This window comes from Bombus vancouverensis, chromosome 9 (assembly GCF_051014615.1).
Source record: "Bombus vancouverensis nearcticus chromosome 9, iyBomVanc1_principal, whole genome shotgun sequence".
NCBI classification, from domain to species: domain Eukaryota; kingdom Metazoa; phylum Arthropoda; class Insecta; order Hymenoptera; family Apidae; genus Bombus; species Bombus vancouverensis.
In genome coordinates, this window is record NC_134919.1 from 11,803,681 (window position 1) to 11,823,555 (window position 19,875).

The window sequence follows — 19,875 nt, forward strand, 5'->3', positions numbered from 1 at the left end:
TATCCAAAAGTCTTCTTTCTTTATTTCAAAATTCGTATAAGATTAGAGTCTAATATGGGATCAGAATTTTTTACATTTTCTAATTAATTGACTATTTAAATATATGAAAAAGTACTATTTATCAACGCTAGGTTACCGTGTAATTGCCAAAAAATTTCTCTTCCGTATAATTTTCTTTCCCCCTTTCAAAATTCCTGTGGAATTCGAACTTAATGTAGAACTAAAATTTTTTACAATTTCTCGAATCAGTCAACTGTACGGAAAGCTATTATTTATCAATGGTAGGCATCGGTGCACGACGAAGTAGTCCAACTTTTTTCGATCTGAGGATCTGTCGCGACATTCTGATTTGTCTGGTGCGCTTAAAAATTGGAGCACCGCCAACACGAGTTTTATCGCATTGAAACGAAAAGCCCCGTTGTAGAACTGAATTATTAAACATTGTATTATTGAAAAGCCATGAACAATGTAAGACCGAGTTTAAGTCACAAGAATGAAGCACGAAAACACTAGTTGAATCTGATGAATGCTTTTGTGAATAAGGAATTAGATCGGAAATATAAGGTTGTAAATCCGTATTCAACTAAAGAATGCTTCGTTTCAGTGATACAACAAGAATTTATAATGCTTTATACGTTATATTTGAGGCTTTTCGATATTATTTAAAAAATGTATTTTAATTAAACTAATTTATAAATGTAAAAATTATTAAGAGAATTAAACAAATTTTAATAAATTTCTGTGATTCGATGTAAAGTTTCATCAATTCACGTGACGTCTCAGATTCGCTTTAAATGGACAATATAATACCTTAAATAGACATACTAATATCTAGTTCCTGAGGACGCCTGTAAACGGAAATAGAAAGCTCATTAAGTATGCATGAGATTTATCGAACAGTCAACTTTCAAGCTCATTCAGTGTCCTCAAAATCGTGTTGGAACGATCAGATCATAGGAGATAACAAGATAAAGACAATTTATTATTCTGCATTTCAACTATGTGTGTTCGTTTTATATAATAATAAACTCATTTCACTCAGAGGGATATATTCTATGTACACGTTAAAAATATTTTAAAACAGAGACGAGAAACATTAATATCATAAGAAAATTTACTTCTTAAACTTTTTGCTCCACATTACGATATTCGTAGTTCTTAAATTATTATTTGACGAAACCAAATGTATCTATATTTCTTTTTCAATCGTATACAATCGTGTACTATAGTATTATATAGCATTAACGCGTAATTACTCTTGGCTGCTATCACGTTGTCCCATTTCCATTTCTCTCTTATATTATAACGCTCCACATTTGTATAGTCAGGGCCAAAAATTTCGGTAACTCAAGGACATTAATCCAGTTCCTCCACCACCTTTTCAATTTTAGAGACACTAAAATACAGTTCTAAATACAGTTATCTACGATTTTAAATAAAACGCTAACAAAAGATGGCAGATAAGAACTCTAAAATATACACAACAGAATTCCAAAAACGTGAGCAGAAAATCGCCTCTAGCACGTGATGGGGATGGCAACCTTGAGATTCTGAAATATCCTCTCATCCTAGCTGTACCATACCTCAATATTCAACCTAGTTTGAACCAACTACCAACTACCATCGATTTCTCCTCTTACTATGTTCCTTACCAGTTTTCAAAATCTTTCGAAATTTTTTACCACTATTTTATACTATCACAAACTTTTTATCCTGTTTTGACTATTTTACTGGCCTCTTGTATTTTTTCCTTTTTTTAATTCGAATATGTTACGTGATTGGAAAATCTTTTATAATCATTAAAAAAAGAAATAGTAAAACAATTCATTTTATAATAATCCACAATCTGAACAAAAATTTGTTTATACATAGTTATTTAATATATATTTATCAGGACGTTTGAAGAGTACTAACTACCTTTCAAATTCGGAGCAATTTTTTCTAGTAGTCTGTATACGAGTATTTATTTATTGTAATTATCATTAAAGGAATTCCTGCCGATTGAATCTCATTATGTGAACGTTAACTCCTGTTATATCAGTAGAAAAAATAAATAAATTTATATGAATTCCAGTCATATAAACCATATCCCCCAAATGCAACAAACGAATGAAGCTCGACTTATACGATAAAGGAAAGATGAGGATTGAGAATTGTAAAGGAAGAGAGTACATATCAATCAAATAGAAGAGGAAATTCTTAATAAATATGCACCAGAAAATTGATGTCTTCAAACTTATAAATACAAACTATCGCTTTTTCTGGTGAAAAGATTTAGAAGATTACTGGAAGATTTCCAAACAGTATAACATAGACTAATGGTAAAAAAAAAGTATATTAACAACCTAAAGAACGTTTAAACAGTCAATATCATTGACAATATTTAAGATTCTCAACAAGGTGTATCGACAACATACGACATTGATCGTCGAGGGTATCGATAATAATTTAAGAACCTTAAATATTGACAATTCCCTGAACGCTCCTTTAAACATTACGAACGAGATAGTCTCTCAAGTAGCGCACCAATTCCACTTCATACACTGACGAGACTGTGACGAGCCTCTTAATAGCCTATCGTTCATTTTACAAATATTGTTCGGGTTTCTGAACAAAGAGCAACGTACCACTAAAACTACGACCGATCGAAACACGGAAACAGTGAATACTCTGTAAAAAGTGAGTATACACCTTGAAGTTGCCAAATTTATTCAAAAACTCTTACACGTACTCTGCATAAATTGAAACTCGATGAGAACATATACACTGTATGTATTAATACAAACGAATAGTACAAGAACATATAACAGTACAAAATAAGTGTATCGTATACAGGCAAGTTAATATTGTACTCATTTTAGTATGGTATATACTCGCTTTTAACTCTGATTGTATATCATTGCCAATCTAACGTGCTTCAATTCCAGAAGATACTCACTTTTGATCGGTGCTAACAGTTCCTGAAGTGTAATGTGCGCGTGTCCCACGATGCGGGGGGGTAATAGAGTGGCTGCTGTGGTGGCTGCGGCTGCGGCTGACGAGGACGAGACCGATGCTGGGAACCGCGCGACTTGCCGGCTAGAGGCCGGTACGTGGGCGTCGATTCGGAATGCGTCGTGCCGTCGAACCGATTTGACGACGCCGTTACGTACGATCGGACGGATAAATGCGACTCGTGCAGCACGTCGACTGCCGATCTACCGATACTCTTCGTTTCCCTCTTATTCTTCTCGATCGCCGTGACGCCTCTGATAATATTTTCCTTACTGCGCACACTACCGCTACTTCTAACGATGCTTCTTCTGACTTTAACGCTAATACTGCTACTGCTGCTGCTGCTGTTGCTGCTGCTGCTGCTGCTCCTATCGTTGATGATGATGCTGTTGCTGCTGCTACCTGAATCTCGTTCCGACGAAATGGCGACGAGAAATGACGAACGCGCTGCGGCAGTGCGTGCTATGTCGGGGACCGTCCAACGCGAACCAAGATTTTTCATGTCCGACCTGCGATTCGAATACACCACTGTATTTTTCAGTTACTTCTAAAATGATTTGGTCTTTTGTCGTTTCTTGCTTCGGGGAAGACGGGACGCTCTCTTGATGTTTGAATTTTTTAGAATCTTCTAAGGAATTCTTGTATTTTTACAATTAATATGTATGAATATATGATAAGAAATCTTTTAGTAGCTACGGAAAGTATTTACATATTATTGTATTTATTGTATCAATATAATAATCAATAAAGTCCAAGTAAATTTCGTACCATTTAGCAGTACTCTCTCATGATTACATATTATGAAAATATGTAATAATAGAATTTGGTAAGAATCGCATTATTGGAAGATAAGAATATGTGCAAATACTTTTTGTAGTCATTGTATATGTTTGTAATAGCATAGGCAATTTCGTGGTGTTTTTAGGTTTATAGAACGTACAATGTTAATTGTTAAAAAGAGTATTGTAATATAAGGTTCTTGGTTTTTAATTTTCTAATGTAGCAAAGGTCTACACAATTTTATGGTATTATGTTTGTAGAAGTGTGAGATTATACAGTGTATAATGTTATGACCGTGTTGTACCAACAGTTTTGGGGATTTTATGATGAGAATTTTCATGAAATTTTATGGTACGTGTTTGTAAAAATATACGTAGAAAGTAATATATTTAATGTATTCTAATGTAGTCCTAAGAATTTTGAAATTTTCTGAAAAAATTTGTAATTCTCTTAGGATTGCTACATATGGTACACGTATATGTAGATATTGTACTGAATAATACAGTGAAACAGTTGTATTAACATTGTACCTATAGATTTTCTCTAGGAATTTTATGATACACATTTGTTTAAATCTAAGTTTATATAGTGAATAATATCCTGAAAAAAGCTATTTTAATATTACGTCAAAAATTTTCAGAATCCTACGTTGTTTAGTGTATAATTTTTTTTTTTTTTTTTGCGAAAAGGCTATTCTAATATTGCAACTTTTAACATTTCGCGTTGTCTGATGAGGAGAGTAAACTACTGTGGACTGTTGTTCACTGTTAAGTGCAAGTAGATTCGTACCATCAGTGAACAGACACAATACTTCGTTCAAAAGAATCGACTCATGTATCATTTAAATAGTTGCACAAGAATTATTTGTTAGAATTATTGATAAGAAAGATTATATATTTATCTCCAAGTATGTACCTCCAAATTACTTATCAAATATTTTCTTAAAGAGTGCACATAGAAAACATATAAGATCACATCCACATTCCTCATATACCCATTCGTGTCATACTCACGTGTGAATGAAGCGACGGGTGTGATCAATCCGTTATTCGAAATAACATAGTCTGATCTTCGAGTCGATCGATACTTATCTACAACAGAAGCAAAAATCTGAGTCAGAAACCAAAATTCAATGCACCTCTTTAATAACCACCCATAATACACCCATAGAAATTCGCAAATAACATTCAGCATACGCAAACTGTTACGATACATGATAAAAATTTTTATATATTTTTACAATGAATGAAAAACTTGAGAAGTGGTATATTTTCCAAAAAGAAGTAATAATATACAGATACAAGGGACTGTAATATCCATATTTATCTAGAGAATTTAGTTATGAATTTTCAAATCTTTATAGTTACATACAGAAAGGTATCTTAGTATTTGCAAGCATACAGATTTCTCATAGACAAGATATAGCTGTTTTAACATTGGAAACAAAATTTTAATCATAATATCGGAATTTTGTAATACATACTTTGGATGGTATACGCGATCTTATAATATTTTTAGTTACATAAGGTATCTAATATTAATTGTTAGAGAAGATATTATAATATATCAAATCCCGAGTTTTTAGTTCTTTAACGTGACAAAATCCTACATACCAAAGGTGTATGTACCAAAAGTATAATTTTATACATATATCGCAAAACATCAGGAAGAAAGATATTTTACCATTAAACCGAAACATTTGCAACAGATTTAACACGGTTTCCTCGAATCGAAAATTTCATCACTCGTATCACTTTTCCTCCGAACCCCTCCAAATAACGAGAATCCCGCAAAAAGTACTTCCCATGTCTAACATCCCATCAATCTATAATTCAACAAACAGAAAGCTCATAAAAAAATAAAGGTAGAAATAATAATAAAAAAAAGGAAAGAACATGAGAAACAAAAAACTTAAATCAGCCTCGAGGATCGTATACGTATACACGACGTTTTCGGGCGGAATATCTTTTGGCAGCGAGCGGCCACTCGAGAATTTTGTCGTTCGTGAAAGAGTGCGGCGTGTTCACGCATATTCACGACAACAAAAATGTACACGGAGCATGCGATATAGAGGCGGCTCGAGGAAGGGTGTCGGTGGTCTTTGACCGAGTTTCGTGCGGTCGATCATATTCCGCCGGAACTCGGTCACGCGCTTATGCATCGGTGTCGTCGTCGCGGCGCCAACGGGCGAACCCGCGCGCGCCCATACGCAAACCAGGAAAAGTAAGAGTGAACGGTTGATTGCCAGTGGAACGGGTATACGTAGGATCGGACAGCGCCGAGTAGCCGCCCGAGGAAGGACGAAGATGCCCGAGGCAATTTAAGGACGGCCACCAACTAACGATACGTACCACACAGGAGAATTGCAACTTAATTCGATTATGCTAATTGCACCAGCGTGCAATTTTGTTCGTTTTAATTCCGGACCGCTAAATCTGACGATTGCGAAGTTCTAAGGGAGTAACGTGAGATTTTCTAACGGGCATTTTTGGTTTGTAATTATAAAAAATGTTAATTAATTCTCTGCAGACAAACGAAATGTTACGTCTGAATCCCTTTGAGTTTCCTTCTTTCCAGTAGAAATTACTTTTACGCAAGATTGTAATATTAACTATCCGTAGGCAAGAGGAATTTTACCCTTCTTTGTGAAATGAAATCTTTTTAATACTATAGAAAGAAGTTTTGTTTTTATTGAAAAATATCTTGAATATATATGGTTTAAGAAAGAAATAATAGAGTAGCAACGTTGGTAAGTATGGCGGAATTTTTCTCAGATATTCTTGAAGCTTGCTATAGTAAAAGCATCGCAAGTAAGAGAGTCGAAACTTCATGGTTACTTTAATACGATTGTATTTAAGATATTTTACTAGCGATCGTAGTCGATAGTATATAAACTTATTAGAAATGTTCATTTTATGCAAATGTAAGGAATTGCAGGTTATTTGGTTATTATAAAAGGGTGTCACGCGTTTCAAAGAAGGTTAGCAACATCGATCTATAGAAAAGCTCGACTAGTTATCACATATATAACGTTCGATATCATGCAAATGTTTAATCCGGATGATGGATAGTTTAATCCTCGTTCGTTCCTTGTTTCAATTTGACACGTTGTAATATATCTATGTATATATCTATGTAAAAGAGCAGTAGGTATAACCTCAACACAATTTGATTATTTGTTGCAAACGATCTTATATATGAATTACGTACAGAAATTTTTTAATCTTACAATACTTTTAATAAAATTATTTGTAAAAGCTATTTAGACTTCCGTTGTTTCGTTAAGTTTTTATCATCATTTCAGTTTAATACTAAAGAATTAAATCCAGTTGGAAAAATAAGAGACAGATAATAATTAATTTTTTAATGTCAGCACAGAAACTTCAAAAAACCTTGGAATATCTATTATATTTGTTTGAAAATTAAAAAATAATTGAAATATACCAAAACATTTATGGAAATATAAAGGAATATCATTCGCCTTTACATTTTATGTGAGAAAGGAAATACAAACTACTGATTTATTAAAAATTTTAATGAAAAGTACACGCAATCCGAATTCCCAATTTTTATTAAATTTTTACCATAAACGGGAATCACTCTGAGACTTCTGAATGGAAACGCCTATATATCTAGATTTTCTTTTATTCAAGAGATAGAATAGATCTCAACATTAATAAATATTTCCAAGAATACGAAATTTCTTAACATCGAATGCTCACATACGTATTCATTATTTTTTTCAGAAAGATACACAATAATTATCTTCCTTGGCCTGAATAAATTTTGAAGTAAATGACTTGTGTGTAAAGAAGTCGAGGTACCTACATGCTACGATACTGGACGTATCATGAAAAGTGCAATAAACATTATGGAAAAGAAGATACATAATCCGGCGACATGGAATGCGATGAAGCTCAATTTAATTGCTTATTGCAGCTTTTATCCTGCGGATATATGACTACAATAAAAACGGCACTCTGCCAACACGCAGGCTAGAGAGAAACGGGGTCAGGTATGTCTACGGTAAATCAGCCTTCATCGAGAAATCAACAAAAGCATTCGACGTTACAAGAGCTCCCCGTTAAAGAGTCTAAACACTCAGTTTTTTTGTGTGAGTCTGTGTATGTGTACGGAGTATGGAATTGCAAGGACGCTTCAGAAATGACAATTTATAAGAATTGCCACATTACAAATATTTATAGAGTAGATCGAAACGCTATAGGATGGAGCAAAAGTCCCCTATACATAAGAAAACGTTACAAGTTTTCGCTGAAAATTATAGATATTCGAAAAATCATTATCCTATACATGTGGAAACTTTAACGCCATCGTGTATATTCATCGAGGAATAAATATTTAAAATTAAACAAAAATTCTATCGATATACCATAATATAATATGATAATAAATATCTAAAATTGAGTATTTTAGTGGATGTTTAAAATAAATATCCCAAATATTTAAATATTCTAGTCTCGAATTCTATTCTTTATAAAATGTATGCCATCTAGATTACTCTCTATATAAAACCATTGTATGAACAATCGAATGTAACAGAAACGTCGTCGGGAGAAACTGTTCCAAACGGTCTTTTCGAAAGCTCGAATCACGGATCAATAAGCTAGTCCCGATGCATATAGTGGTCCGAAACGAATGCATGATCTACTTCGAATGCTGGCATGAATCGAGCCAAACCTCGGCCGTGTAAATCCCTAACCCGTGGTTTAAAAAGTCGATCGCCTGAAACTCCTTCCACATATCCCTCTTTCTTAAACCGCCATAGGCGAAACAAACTCTTGTCGTGGTTGGAAGTCGAACAGAGAAAGATAATCTCTCTGTGGAACTTGTTCCATCGCACGTGAAACGATAGGTATCGTGCAATTGGTGGCGACCACTGCATTCCCTGTAATTGCACGGCTGCCATCTTGATGGAGCACCAGAGAGCACAGTGGCGCCATCGAAGAGGAACGGCGACGGGAAACCGTTTTCTCCACGTTGTGATGTGGCACAGCAGCGACCCGACACCGACACCGATACCGACGTTGCGTGACGTCACGAACCAGGCCGGGTACGTTGCGGAAAAACGTTGTCATGACAACGAGCGCTGACGCTACCGTCGCCGCACCGTCGTTACCACCACCATCCTTGGAGGCTATTCCTCGAACCCACATCCGCCAATGCCAAGGATTGAAAATGGCAAAAACACAGTCTGAAGGCTGAATAAGAATGATCTGTATCCATATATGTATTTATTACACATGATTTTTAGGAATTTTCTCCAACACCTAATTCCATATATGGTATATCATCCTCCTATCCGTGGCGGAAACTCCGGCTACCGGACGCTCGGATGAGTCGGAAGTGGACGATGTATGTAGGTCGTTTGGCATGAACTGGAAACGATACTGGGAAGAATTGAGCGAAATTGGAAGAAATAATACATCGTGACTACAAAGAGGATTGGAGAGCTTACACGTGATTGTAAACTGGGAAATGAGAATAATCATGCTGTGATATCTTGAAATCGCGAAAAAACTGTACGTTTTAAACGTCTTTAATTGTAAATTCGTAGTAATTAAGAAATGGTATATAGTTTGGAATAGAAGAATTTGATGCTTGGAATTGGGTATGATTCGGATACAATTAGAAGCGCATAGTACAGTGCGGGAACGATATATGGGAAATTTGAAAACTGTTCTTTTCTCTGTAATGGATTTAAATAAATATGTAGCACATAAGTTGGAAGATTCTAGATTCTAAATTCTAGATTTTAGATTCTATAAATACATAATTTGCTCATACGTTGTACACGAGTTATACAGAAATTTGAAATGTTAATTCACAATTTTGAATTTATCAATTGATATAATCACCTAATATTTTTGTACTCCTCATCATAAAAATTTCATCAATTCTACATAATTATTAAGTTCTGAAAAATTGAAATTATGATACTGTAATTTTTGGACCTACGAAAGCAAAAGATTGTAATTCCTAAATTTACAATACAAACGGTTGAAGAACTCGTATCGTAAAATTTTGAATGAAATTTCAATAGAATAGAAAATTGAAATCGTAAAATTTAAAACGTAATGTTTGAAGTAAAATTAGCATTAGAGATCATATTGCCGATAAGAAAAACATTCGCAATAATTAACCATATGATTTTGATATGAACCATATGATTTTAATCTGCCTTATAATTTTAAAATATAGTAAACAACGTTAAGAAATTACTTAAGCTTTCTACTATAGCTAGAGTACTATATTATAGTATAATAGAGTCACATAAGCGTTTTTGCTTCACAAGCTGCGAAGAACAAGTTGCAAGTAGAAGATGATAAAAGTTCGCGTGGCAGTAGTACAAAGTTACTTTGCGCCGCCAATGGTGGACGGCAAAATAGCGATAACTATTGGGTGCGCCTACTGTTTTAGCGTGACATCCAAAAGATTATTATCGCTAGAATAGTCGTATTAGAAGCCAGAATCGATAATCATTAACGCATATATAGGTTCGCAACAACTAACTTTTCGACCGACATTTAAACAAATTTTCAAAACCTTCAAGTATCTCAAAATCAATTACAATAATTAATATAAAAAATTCAGTTATATAAAATTGCCACAAAATTGATCATATCTTAAACGAAAACGAAATTTAAGTAATAAAAATATTAATTATATAAGTTACTGTGCCTTTTTTAAAAACATAGTACTAAATTATATATTACACATTAATTATGAATTATTTTTTCATTTAAATAGAATATTTCATCGAATAAAAAATCCAACCAAAGAAATCATAGTAGAATATATGTATAGCTAAAAATATAATATAATATCTAAACTTATATTTCCAGAAATAATATTGTCATATTTCAATGACGTGTATACTACTACGTGTGTACTATTTCAAAAGTATGTCACGATACTAACAAAAATATTAAGTACATAATACAAATTGTTGCTCTCACGGCATCAGCTGCACTGACACGACCCACAAAAGACAAAGTATATCTGAAGCTAAAGTATAGTGCAGAACAGGACCATGCGTTCTTGCGAGGACAATCGATCGATTGCCCGTTTGCCTGCCTGCCTGCCTAACGCCTGACTTCTCTTACGGATTTTCACTTGCCGTTACACCTCGAAACACCAGCCTACGACGAGATGGGATCTCGATCAAGTGTTCTTCATCAATCGATAGAACCTTGAACCCTGCATCATTTTCTCTATATACTTCGATATCTTCCTCCCCTAGAGGAAGTATGTTAGCCCTTCCTGGACAATTCGCCCCCTTTGTCTATGGGCTAATATTAGATCGACCGAAAAAGCGAACCAAGTTATCGTTTTTCTTATTATAGAACTGAAGGAATATGATAGAACATTTAGATCTTCGATTGAATCACAATAAATTGTGATATGTCATTTTTCCAAGTTATAATTATATTACATTCGATATTATACTCGATCGAAATGACAAGTTCAATAATCCCATTAAGTTAAACTTAGGCATCGAGAACATGACTGATATTTTAATATCTTACGATTCGAAAGCTATTTTATAAAGAACGATCTAATTATCAACATTCTCTAATTCCTATTTGGCCACTAATCAATATTCGTACTGAAACCCTAACCTGGAAATAATTAAATTTACTAAAAAGTAACAAAATGTAAATTAAATATATTAAAAAGTTACTGAAAATATTAAAATGTTAAGGAAGTTACCAAAAAAGTATTGAAAATAAGTAAAAATTCAAAAATTAGTCTCTCAACAATTATTCACGTTTATTAATCTTATTCGACATTGGACTAGTTCCAAGTGTACCAGATTATAAAAGATCAACTCCGCTCAGTCTGGTACCAATTCTACGAATAATTACATAGGAGCATGGATACACAAGGGCCAGAAATCCCAGAAATGCCTTAATATGCATATTATAAGCTTCAGAAAAGTCCACGCATACTCGTTTCGGATGCAGTTCTACTTAAAACGTCATGCGGAGCATATCGCACCTGTTGCGTTTGCTCAACGCTTGCCCTGCAAAATCTTCCTCCTTCTTTTACCCTCGTCGTTCGTATTGCGCATGCGCGCGCTTTTGTAGCGCCGTTGCTTATCATGGCGCATTCAGGATCAGAGAGATACGGATCACCGTCGAAAGAGGTTACCTCTAAACTCCCTATTCTAGATACTACCTCTACCATGAACGTGACTACGTGACTACGACAAAAATCGCTTTGTACGTTCCATCAAAGCATTTCTATGCGAGGCCTCCAGTTATATCCTACTTACAGGCCTCCTGCAGAATCATCATCGCTCCTGGCGGAAAATTGAGAAATTCTCTAATCGCTGATATAAGGATAACGAACTCGACTGGATTGACTGAGATTTTTAAGAAACAAAGATTTTCAGATTGATAATTCGATTACAAATTCAGTAATTAGTATGGCTAGAAATATAGAGCATTACTGGTAATTACTGGTAATTTAATAACTGTGATTAGCAGTGGCATTATTAGGATTATGTAGAACTTAGTAATTAGGATTCTCGTGGAGGATAAATTTTTAGATTCGTATTTCGGATTTTTTTAGGACATATTTATAATAATGGATAATATTTAGGACATATTTAAAATTTGTAAAATTTAGTTACGGTTATAAACTTTGAAATTCAAACTTTACTTTTAGCAAAAACTATAAACTTTGATATTTAAGTTTTTAAGAATAATGACTGTCTTATATATATATTCCAAAGCTGCACAAATTTTAATTAGAATCGCTGAGAATCATTAGTATCAGAATTACGACTCTCGAATAGAGACTAATCTCAGAATAGTAATTTCAGAATATTGAAAGCCTCGAAATCACAATTCTGGAAGATTGTATAGCCCGAAATCACGGTCCTAGAAAATTACGAACTGAAAGACCATGTTTCTCGAAAGCTACATAGTCTATAATTGTCATTTTCAAGTAGCAAGAATTCTCAAGATTACAAATTTTTAAATGGCAATTCTTTCTTCGACTTTCACAGTGACTCTTATTATACATTTATAATAATAAGCACCTGATTGAACTGCTAAACTGTTGCATGCCAAATGCCAAATAACACGTTTACGAGAATTGCATTAATGAATCGAAATATCAATATGATAAAAGAAAAGGCAGAGGGTTTCCAGACCGCAAGGGAACGTTTAAGTCGAAGAAATCGACTTTGACGTCACGCTTTTCTCGCACGACGAACGGACGGGAAAATACGCTTCCTTTGAGCTACAGACAATGTAGCTTTGATACGACCTTTGACATTACACGGCTATACTCTATCGATCTTTTATTTATTAAGCTAAATAGTTCATCAAATTTTAAACGATGCGAATATATGATTCTACGAGACACACGTGTAGCATTTAATTTTATATATACATATTCAGAACTTCACGAGCAACCAACGAACCAACGAACATAAAAATAATCTAATTTTTAACCCATCTGATTTTATACCATCTCTAATTCAATTCCGATTAATAATAACCTCTTACTGATATATCTTAATATATCGTATCCAAATATCTCTGTATTTCTTAACTCAATTCAAATTCCTATCTTTAATGACAGAAACAAACATAAAAATATAGCAGTGACATTTTCAACGTGCATAAGCAATATATGAATACAATGAATTTCTACCGAAAGATTGAATGTTCGCCGATTGAGGACTCGCGGAAGATCATTCTCGAAGGATCGACATCCGAAGTAGGCACGATTCACGCGTTTCCTTCACATCAAGGAAAGTCCCAATGAGCCTGGTGGTCGTGCACGAGGCGGTGATCGATACCATGGCACGACTTTTAAGCGGATCGTGCACGTCGTATTGACCGGCAATTTTCGCGCGGAGGAAGGTCATCACGAGACACACAAGAACACAAGTCGAGCATAGACGGGAGCGAAAGAACACGATATAACCGATGTGTAGTGTGCGCGCCGGCAAATACGACCTTCGTCGACCACGAACACAAAGGCAACCGAAGCTATTTCACGTGCGACTAATCTCGAGAAGAGAGAGCAAAGAAGAAGAGCAAGCGCTTATCGTCATCGCGAGAGTGAACCCCTGACTGATCCCTGACCGAGGCAGTTATCGATCGATATATCGGGAATGGAACAGCAGTCGCGCGTCACGCTATACGTAGATATATGTCATTTGTATGTGCGTGCTTTGTGTGTGTATATGTATGTCTGCTGCCGTATACGTATATGTCACCTTACAATTCGATTCGTGCTATCGTGTCCAACCTAATCGAAACTGTACGGTGGTCACGGTAATTGATTATACATATATGTCTGTATATACATATAGTGAGAGGAAGTAAGAGGAACAGAACGAGAGAGACGAACATATTTTTTACGTCACAGCACGGATCGTCATGGTATACGGCGGTGAAATGAAAAATTTCATTGGCGATTAAAGCATAGAAAAAAGTAACAGACAGATGTATAGAAATGATGTTGCGACAACGATTATTCGTTATGTGGTTGGGCTGCAAGGTAGCGCCATTAGCGCCTCCTCAGAGGAAGCGCACGCGGTCACCAAGTAGTAAAATCAACGAAATATCTTACACGCTGTTTACCCTAGCCAACTCGTCCACTCACGTGAACCGTCCTGATAACTTCAATTATTATCGAATAAAAGGAAGGTTCAGATCGATTCAGATGCACAGAGGAGATATAATAAAACTGTTCGAATCTTTTTTCACTTACGGTCGAGGAGTTTCTCCGGTAGCGTAGGGATAGTCGCGGCTTGAACGAAAAGAAGCACGACGTAGCGATATGGAGAAGAGGCACTGCGACGTCGAGGAGGGGCGGGTTCTGAGATACCTCCGCGGGCCTTACTTGTTCAGCTTCGGCAAGGGTAGCACACTACCAAGCAACGACACTGTAAACTGAACACACCGTACGACGACAAACTTTTCTGTCTTTTCTGTATGCGTGCGTGTGTGTAGTGTGTGTCTCTTTCCTTTCTCTTGCTCTCTTCGCTTTCTCTTTCGTTTCTCGCTCGTTTCTTTCCTCGTTTCTGTTTCTTCCTCCGCGATAATTATAAATGACGTACGAATCACGACGAGGCTTCGTGGCTTTCCTCGGAAAATTCCAAACGAATATCTCCGTTCCCTTATCTTATATCTTCGATTCTCTTACTGCTTTTCTTCGTTCTTCCGCTTCTTCTTCTTCTTCCTCTTCTTCGTATCCTTTGTTCTCCTCGCGCCTCCACCTCCTCTTCCGGCACCTCTGTTCTTCACCGCAGCGGCAAGGACCCGCCCCGTGTCGCGCTACACAAACGTGTAGTGGATAAAGAGAGCGTAAAACTTGCTCTGCGACAACATTATCTGGCCGGTTATCGGTATCTTGCTGCAGTCGTCATTTCTTCCTTTCCTCCAGTCTCGCCGCCCGCGTCGCAACGAAAATTGATCGCGTTGCGCGCGACGGTCCCTTCCTGGGGGACAGACCCGACGCGTTCTATCACTCGTAATTCTGTCACCCCGTAACGCAGCTTCGTCTGACTACGATCCTTCCGTCTTTCCTGCCTTCCTACCGTCCTTCGTACCCTTAACTTTCCTGACCGAAGGACCGACCGGGTCCTTTCCACTTCCTTTGTCTGTCAGTTCCTTCTGGCACATAGACGCGCGCGCGCGTCTCAGTTCCTCTGTTTCCCTTTACCGCTATATACCAACCTAACACTTTCTCACTCTTTCTTCACCCCCTGTAAATCCCCCCTTCCCCTTCGACTGACTGTCTGTCTCTTTCCCGCTCACACCCTTTTCCTTTCTGTTGAACCTATCTCGCTCACTTAGTTGCCACTAGCACTCTCCCCCGCTTGTCGACGTCTCTTCTTCGTCCGCGTTCCTACCTTCACCCCCTTTACTTTTATCCAGCTAACCTGACCACGGGAATTCACTACCGTTCACCAGTCCCCCGTTAACACTGAGTCTGAGTCTCTTAGAACACTCCCTGTCTGGTGCACACTTTTTACTAGATGAAAAGCTTCTCTCGAGGACTGTGTCACGATTAGACAAACCCGACGCGGACGTTATTGCACCGCCACGCGCCAATCTCGCGCAGCGGACTCCACGAGAACTAGTTTCGAAGCGCCCCACTATATATCCGCACCATTCGCAACGCCTCTACATGAACCAACCCCCCCACCCTATCTGACCACCCACCACGCTCAACGAACCTGCGCGAGAGACTGTCGCAACTACAAATCCGTACTCACCCAATGACAATTGCGGTATACGCTTCTTCTCTATGAACCTTTGATCGAGCCCGTTCCTCGGCGTTCCGCTCGTTCCTCCACCATGACGTTCTCGCGCGAGCGCGGTCCATGATGGAAACGACAGCTCGGCGGAGGGAAATTTTCTTTCGATCGTAACTTCGATTCGAAATAAAAAAGGGTACGAAGTCAATATCACGGTTAGGATTCGTAAATTCGTACGCCCCTTGCTTCCGTACCACGAACGGATCAATGAAAATTTACCCTTCCACTGACAGCACCTCACCCGCCACCCCTGTGATAGCGAAAAACACGGTACCACACCGCACCACCCTTACTACCTTCGCCTAAAAACATTCGCTTGCCGCCTTTCACAGTAACCAATCGTCTCTACAAGCTCACCCGTACCGTAAGCTGCAAGTCTTTCCTTAAGGAACTACCTATTGACCACCGATCGTGCTGCAATCTTACTGTCACCTCGACACGCGTCGCCATTATGATATCGTGCAGTTTTTCACGTTTCCACAAAAGTATTTTCGAAAAATGTATTGTTTGGTATTGATTTATAATCCTTTTTATTTATGTTTTATCCGTATTTTACATTTTAGATGTCTTTCTAATAAAATTTCCATTTAAATGTTTTGAAGTGTTGTAAAGTATCATATATGGAGTGTATACAAGTTTCTGGTTTAAAAAGTAATCCTTATAAATTACTTTTTTTCTAGTTTATTAATGACCTATGTATAAATTTGTACAGAATAATCTATATGCATTGCATTAATATATACCTCAAATTGATTTATATCAATTTGAAAATGTGTGTAAAAAATATATGTGCTATGTATAAATATAGGAAAATTCTTTCTGTCATATTTAACGGTGGTTTGTCCATAATGCAACTAAACGTGCACGGATTTCTATCAAATATCACGCGGTTAAAAATTTTGTACAATTCACATACACATTTTCACTGATTCAAATATGCCTGGCCACTTTGTTTCGGCAGTTTGTAAATACAAACATATAAGCTTATTGCTAACAAAGTAATTATCGGGAGGCCGAAACCAGTTGATATGATCAGGATTACTAAATAAGAAAATTTTTCCTCAGGTGGTGTACCATACCCAATCAAGAATGTCCTGGAAAGGATATTAATGTCACGTATTCATTTTCAAAATCTTATTAAGATAAAGGCAAGAATATTTATTGAAATAAAATTACCATGTAGAATAGTACGTTCTTTTGTAGAAACCATCTCCTTTACTCCCCAATGACACAATGATTCGTTGAGTGAGCAAATTGTCAACCTTATCTCCATAGTAACAGTATAACATAGAATCTATGATAGTACTCGTGTGATTAGATACTTTTAGTGGTGGGTATTGCATTGTTTCTGTAGAATCTGTTATATCTCTAGACATAGTTGTGTAAGAAACTGGTCTCCATTGTAAGTAAGCTCCCTCTGTCTCATAATTATCCATACTTTTGTAAGGTGGTGTTCTGACTTCAACAACCTAAAACATATAATATTAACATTATTACAATATTAAATTCGTAATTAATCTATTTTAGTAAAGAAAACAAATCATGATACATTACATCAAATATACCAGGTGTATGTTCATCGTCCAAACTTTTCTTTGGATTAATAAACATAGGAACTTCAGGATTTCCTTCACCTACTACCAACAGCTCGATAGCAAATCTGCTGTTAGTGAAACTTTTATTAGTTTGTAAATGATCAAGAATGATATCAACTTGTGTGGAATTCTCAGTATGTAACATGTGAGGCATAAATTCTGAGTGATCAAGAGAACAAAATCCCATCAGCTGGAAAGTAAATAAAGATCACATCAATAAACTATAAATTTTATGTATATTTTTAATATAATAAAATAACCTACCGATACTTTTATGCTTCCCATTCTGCTGATATTCATAATACTGTCGTTATAGGAATTACCTTCCATATTTAATGTAACAAATTCATTATTTTGTATTAGAGTCTTACGGTCCCATTGGAAAAACATGGGATGTAAACTATTGGTATTTACAAGATTAGCAATATTTATTAATGCTGTGTCATTTGCGTCATTGAATTCTATAATCTAAAAACATTGTTAATTTTCTTAATTTATTAAGGTTTAATGTAGTAACAAAACAATATGTATTACGATATCATATATACTGACCTTATTAAAAACTACTCCAAAAGTATAAATAGGTTCTTCTGTAAATGTTACAGAGTTTTTTCTCTTAAGAAGAAAGTCCGTCCAACTTATGTTTATAGTAGCTGCACGCGAAGTAAGTGCTAACAGTACAGATGGATTACCATCAAAATCCCACAGATAGTGCAAAGTGTCATTGGGGCCATCAGCTCTTAGATAAACTGTTGTCAAATTTCTGTCTTTACATATCGCGCCACAGTCATGATTCAGCCATGATCGTAACTAGTGCCAGGCAAATTCTTTTATATAAAAAAATGTAAATATATTGTTTGCAACTCAATAATTAAGTAGTACATTAATATAATTATAAATTCTATATATCATATTTTACATTAACTACAATATGATTAAATGAAGCATTAGTAGAATTTTTATTTTATTTTATTTTTATGAAAAAATACAAACATCTATTTGTTTAGTATAATATATTGAATGTTATTGTTGTTGTTATTGTTATCATTTAAGCAAATTTATTACTAAATTTCCATACATTATATCATTATTAATCGCTTGATTATTAGGGTTCTCACGTTAATTAATAAGTGGGTTATGGGAACTCGTGTTCCTCATTAAGTAAGGTACTGCTTCCAATTATTGAGACATGACAATAATTTCTAAATCGACTCTACCCACAAGATAAAACAATCAGACGATGAATCACATTACGCGCGACCTTTGTTTTACATTCGTAAAAGATGCTGATCCAAATTAATCGAATCGAATTCCTCTTATTAATAAACTAATAACAAGAATATATCATGTTACTTACAGTCCTTTGCGTACAATATCCAGTATCTACTAATGTAATGAATAAAAACAGGAACACAAAAACATTATTCATACTGTTAGGCGTGTATAACACCAAATCAGAACATTTACTGGCAATCCTACTGCAACTTGTAACGACGCTACTGTTTGCTTGCTACTCAAGCTTGGTCGCTGGAATCAAAATGGATCTAACGTACACTGCTTGCAGCGCCACGTCTGATTGCATTTGTGAGAACGTATAACGAATTTTTCACGACATATAAGTTTACTTAAAATAGCAATATGTATCGTATATGTACAAATAAATTTTATTCAATTTTCCTTTGTAAATGGTTATATATTTTTGCCAATATTTATTGAATATCAAATTTTATTACTTATGCACAGATGACGCTACGATCTAACGTCTAGCAAACAAAGGAAACACATTGATAGTTGTGTGAGGCAACAATAATATCGAATAAACTAGTACACATTGATATTAATTAAAATAAAGAATCTCAGATAAGATTTGTAAACTATACATTAATATTTTATTAAGATATACATATATATTTTGTTTCAAATTAAATTTAATATAGTTTCTTATTTTATTTAGTAAATAATTTGCTATGAATTAATATACTTACTCGAATACTTACATGACCGTATTAATGCATTTCTGGTGAAACATTAAACTGTGCTAAAATTTAAATGATTTTTATATGGCTGCAATTCGCGCCGAGGGAAGGAAACTCGTACCCCATTGGCTATTAGATTCCGCCAACGGTGGTGGAGTTACCAATCCTCGACACAGTATCACGTTCAAAAAATTTAATATTAAAATTAAATTCTCTCTTCGAC

The 19,875-nt window shown here is 35.7% G+C and overlaps 2 protein-coding genes across 36 annotated transcripts in view; both read right to left on the bottom strand.

Annotated features, from left to right (window-relative positions):
- para (sodium voltage-gated channel paralytic) overlaps nucleotides 1-15,924 on the bottom strand; it is a 69,518-nt gene extending 53,594 nt beyond the window's left edge. For 17 of the 35 annotated variants that reach the window (XM_076621750.1, XM_076621749.1, XM_076621752.1 and 14 more), the window contains exons 1-3: nucleotides 14,530-15,922; nucleotides 4,788-4,865; nucleotides 2,939-3,503 (exon numbers count right to left, since the gene is read on the bottom strand). The gene's annotated coding sequence lies outside the window, so the exon portion shown is untranslated. Of the gene's footprint in view, nucleotides 1-2,938; nucleotides 3,504-4,787; nucleotides 4,866-14,529 lie in introns of all 35 variants that reach the window. The other 18 variants (XM_033346361.2, XM_076621744.1, XM_076621748.1 and 15 more) reach the window with 2 other exon arrangements.
- Nucleotides 15,925-16,746: 822 nt separating this feature from the next.
- LOC117163744 (glycosylated lysosomal membrane protein) lies at nucleotides 16,747-19,228 on the bottom strand. The gene is made up of 6 exons (XM_033346379.2): nucleotides 19,034-19,228; nucleotides 18,229-18,486; nucleotides 17,941-18,144; nucleotides 17,636-17,866; nucleotides 17,258-17,550; nucleotides 16,747-17,175 (listed from the first exon to the last, which is right to left on the bottom strand). The coding sequence occupies exons 1-6, from the start codon at nucleotides 19,103-19,105 to the stop codon at nucleotides 17,004-17,006; spliced, it is 1,230 nt and encodes a 409-aa protein (XP_033202270.2). The 5' UTR covers nucleotides 19,106-19,228; the 3' UTR covers nucleotides 16,747-17,003.
- Between the last annotated feature and the right edge of the window lie 647 nt (nucleotides 19,229-19,875).

What these genes read in the sequence shown, in the direction of transcription:
- LOC117163744 (XM_033346379.2), bottom strand. Translation starts at nt 19,105, where the DNA reads ATGAATAATGTTTTTGTGTTCCTGTTTTTATTCATTACATTAGTAGAT. An exon ending in TTGGAGTAGTTTTTAATAAG is followed by an intron (nt 18,145 to 18,228) that starts GTCAGTATATAT and finishes CAATGTTTTTAG; the next exon opens with ATTATAGAATTCAATGACGC. An exon ending in ATACACCTGGTATATTTGAT is followed by an intron (nt 17,551 to 17,635) that starts GTAATGTATCAT and finishes TATATGTTTTAG; the next exon opens with GTTGTTGAAGTCAGAACACC.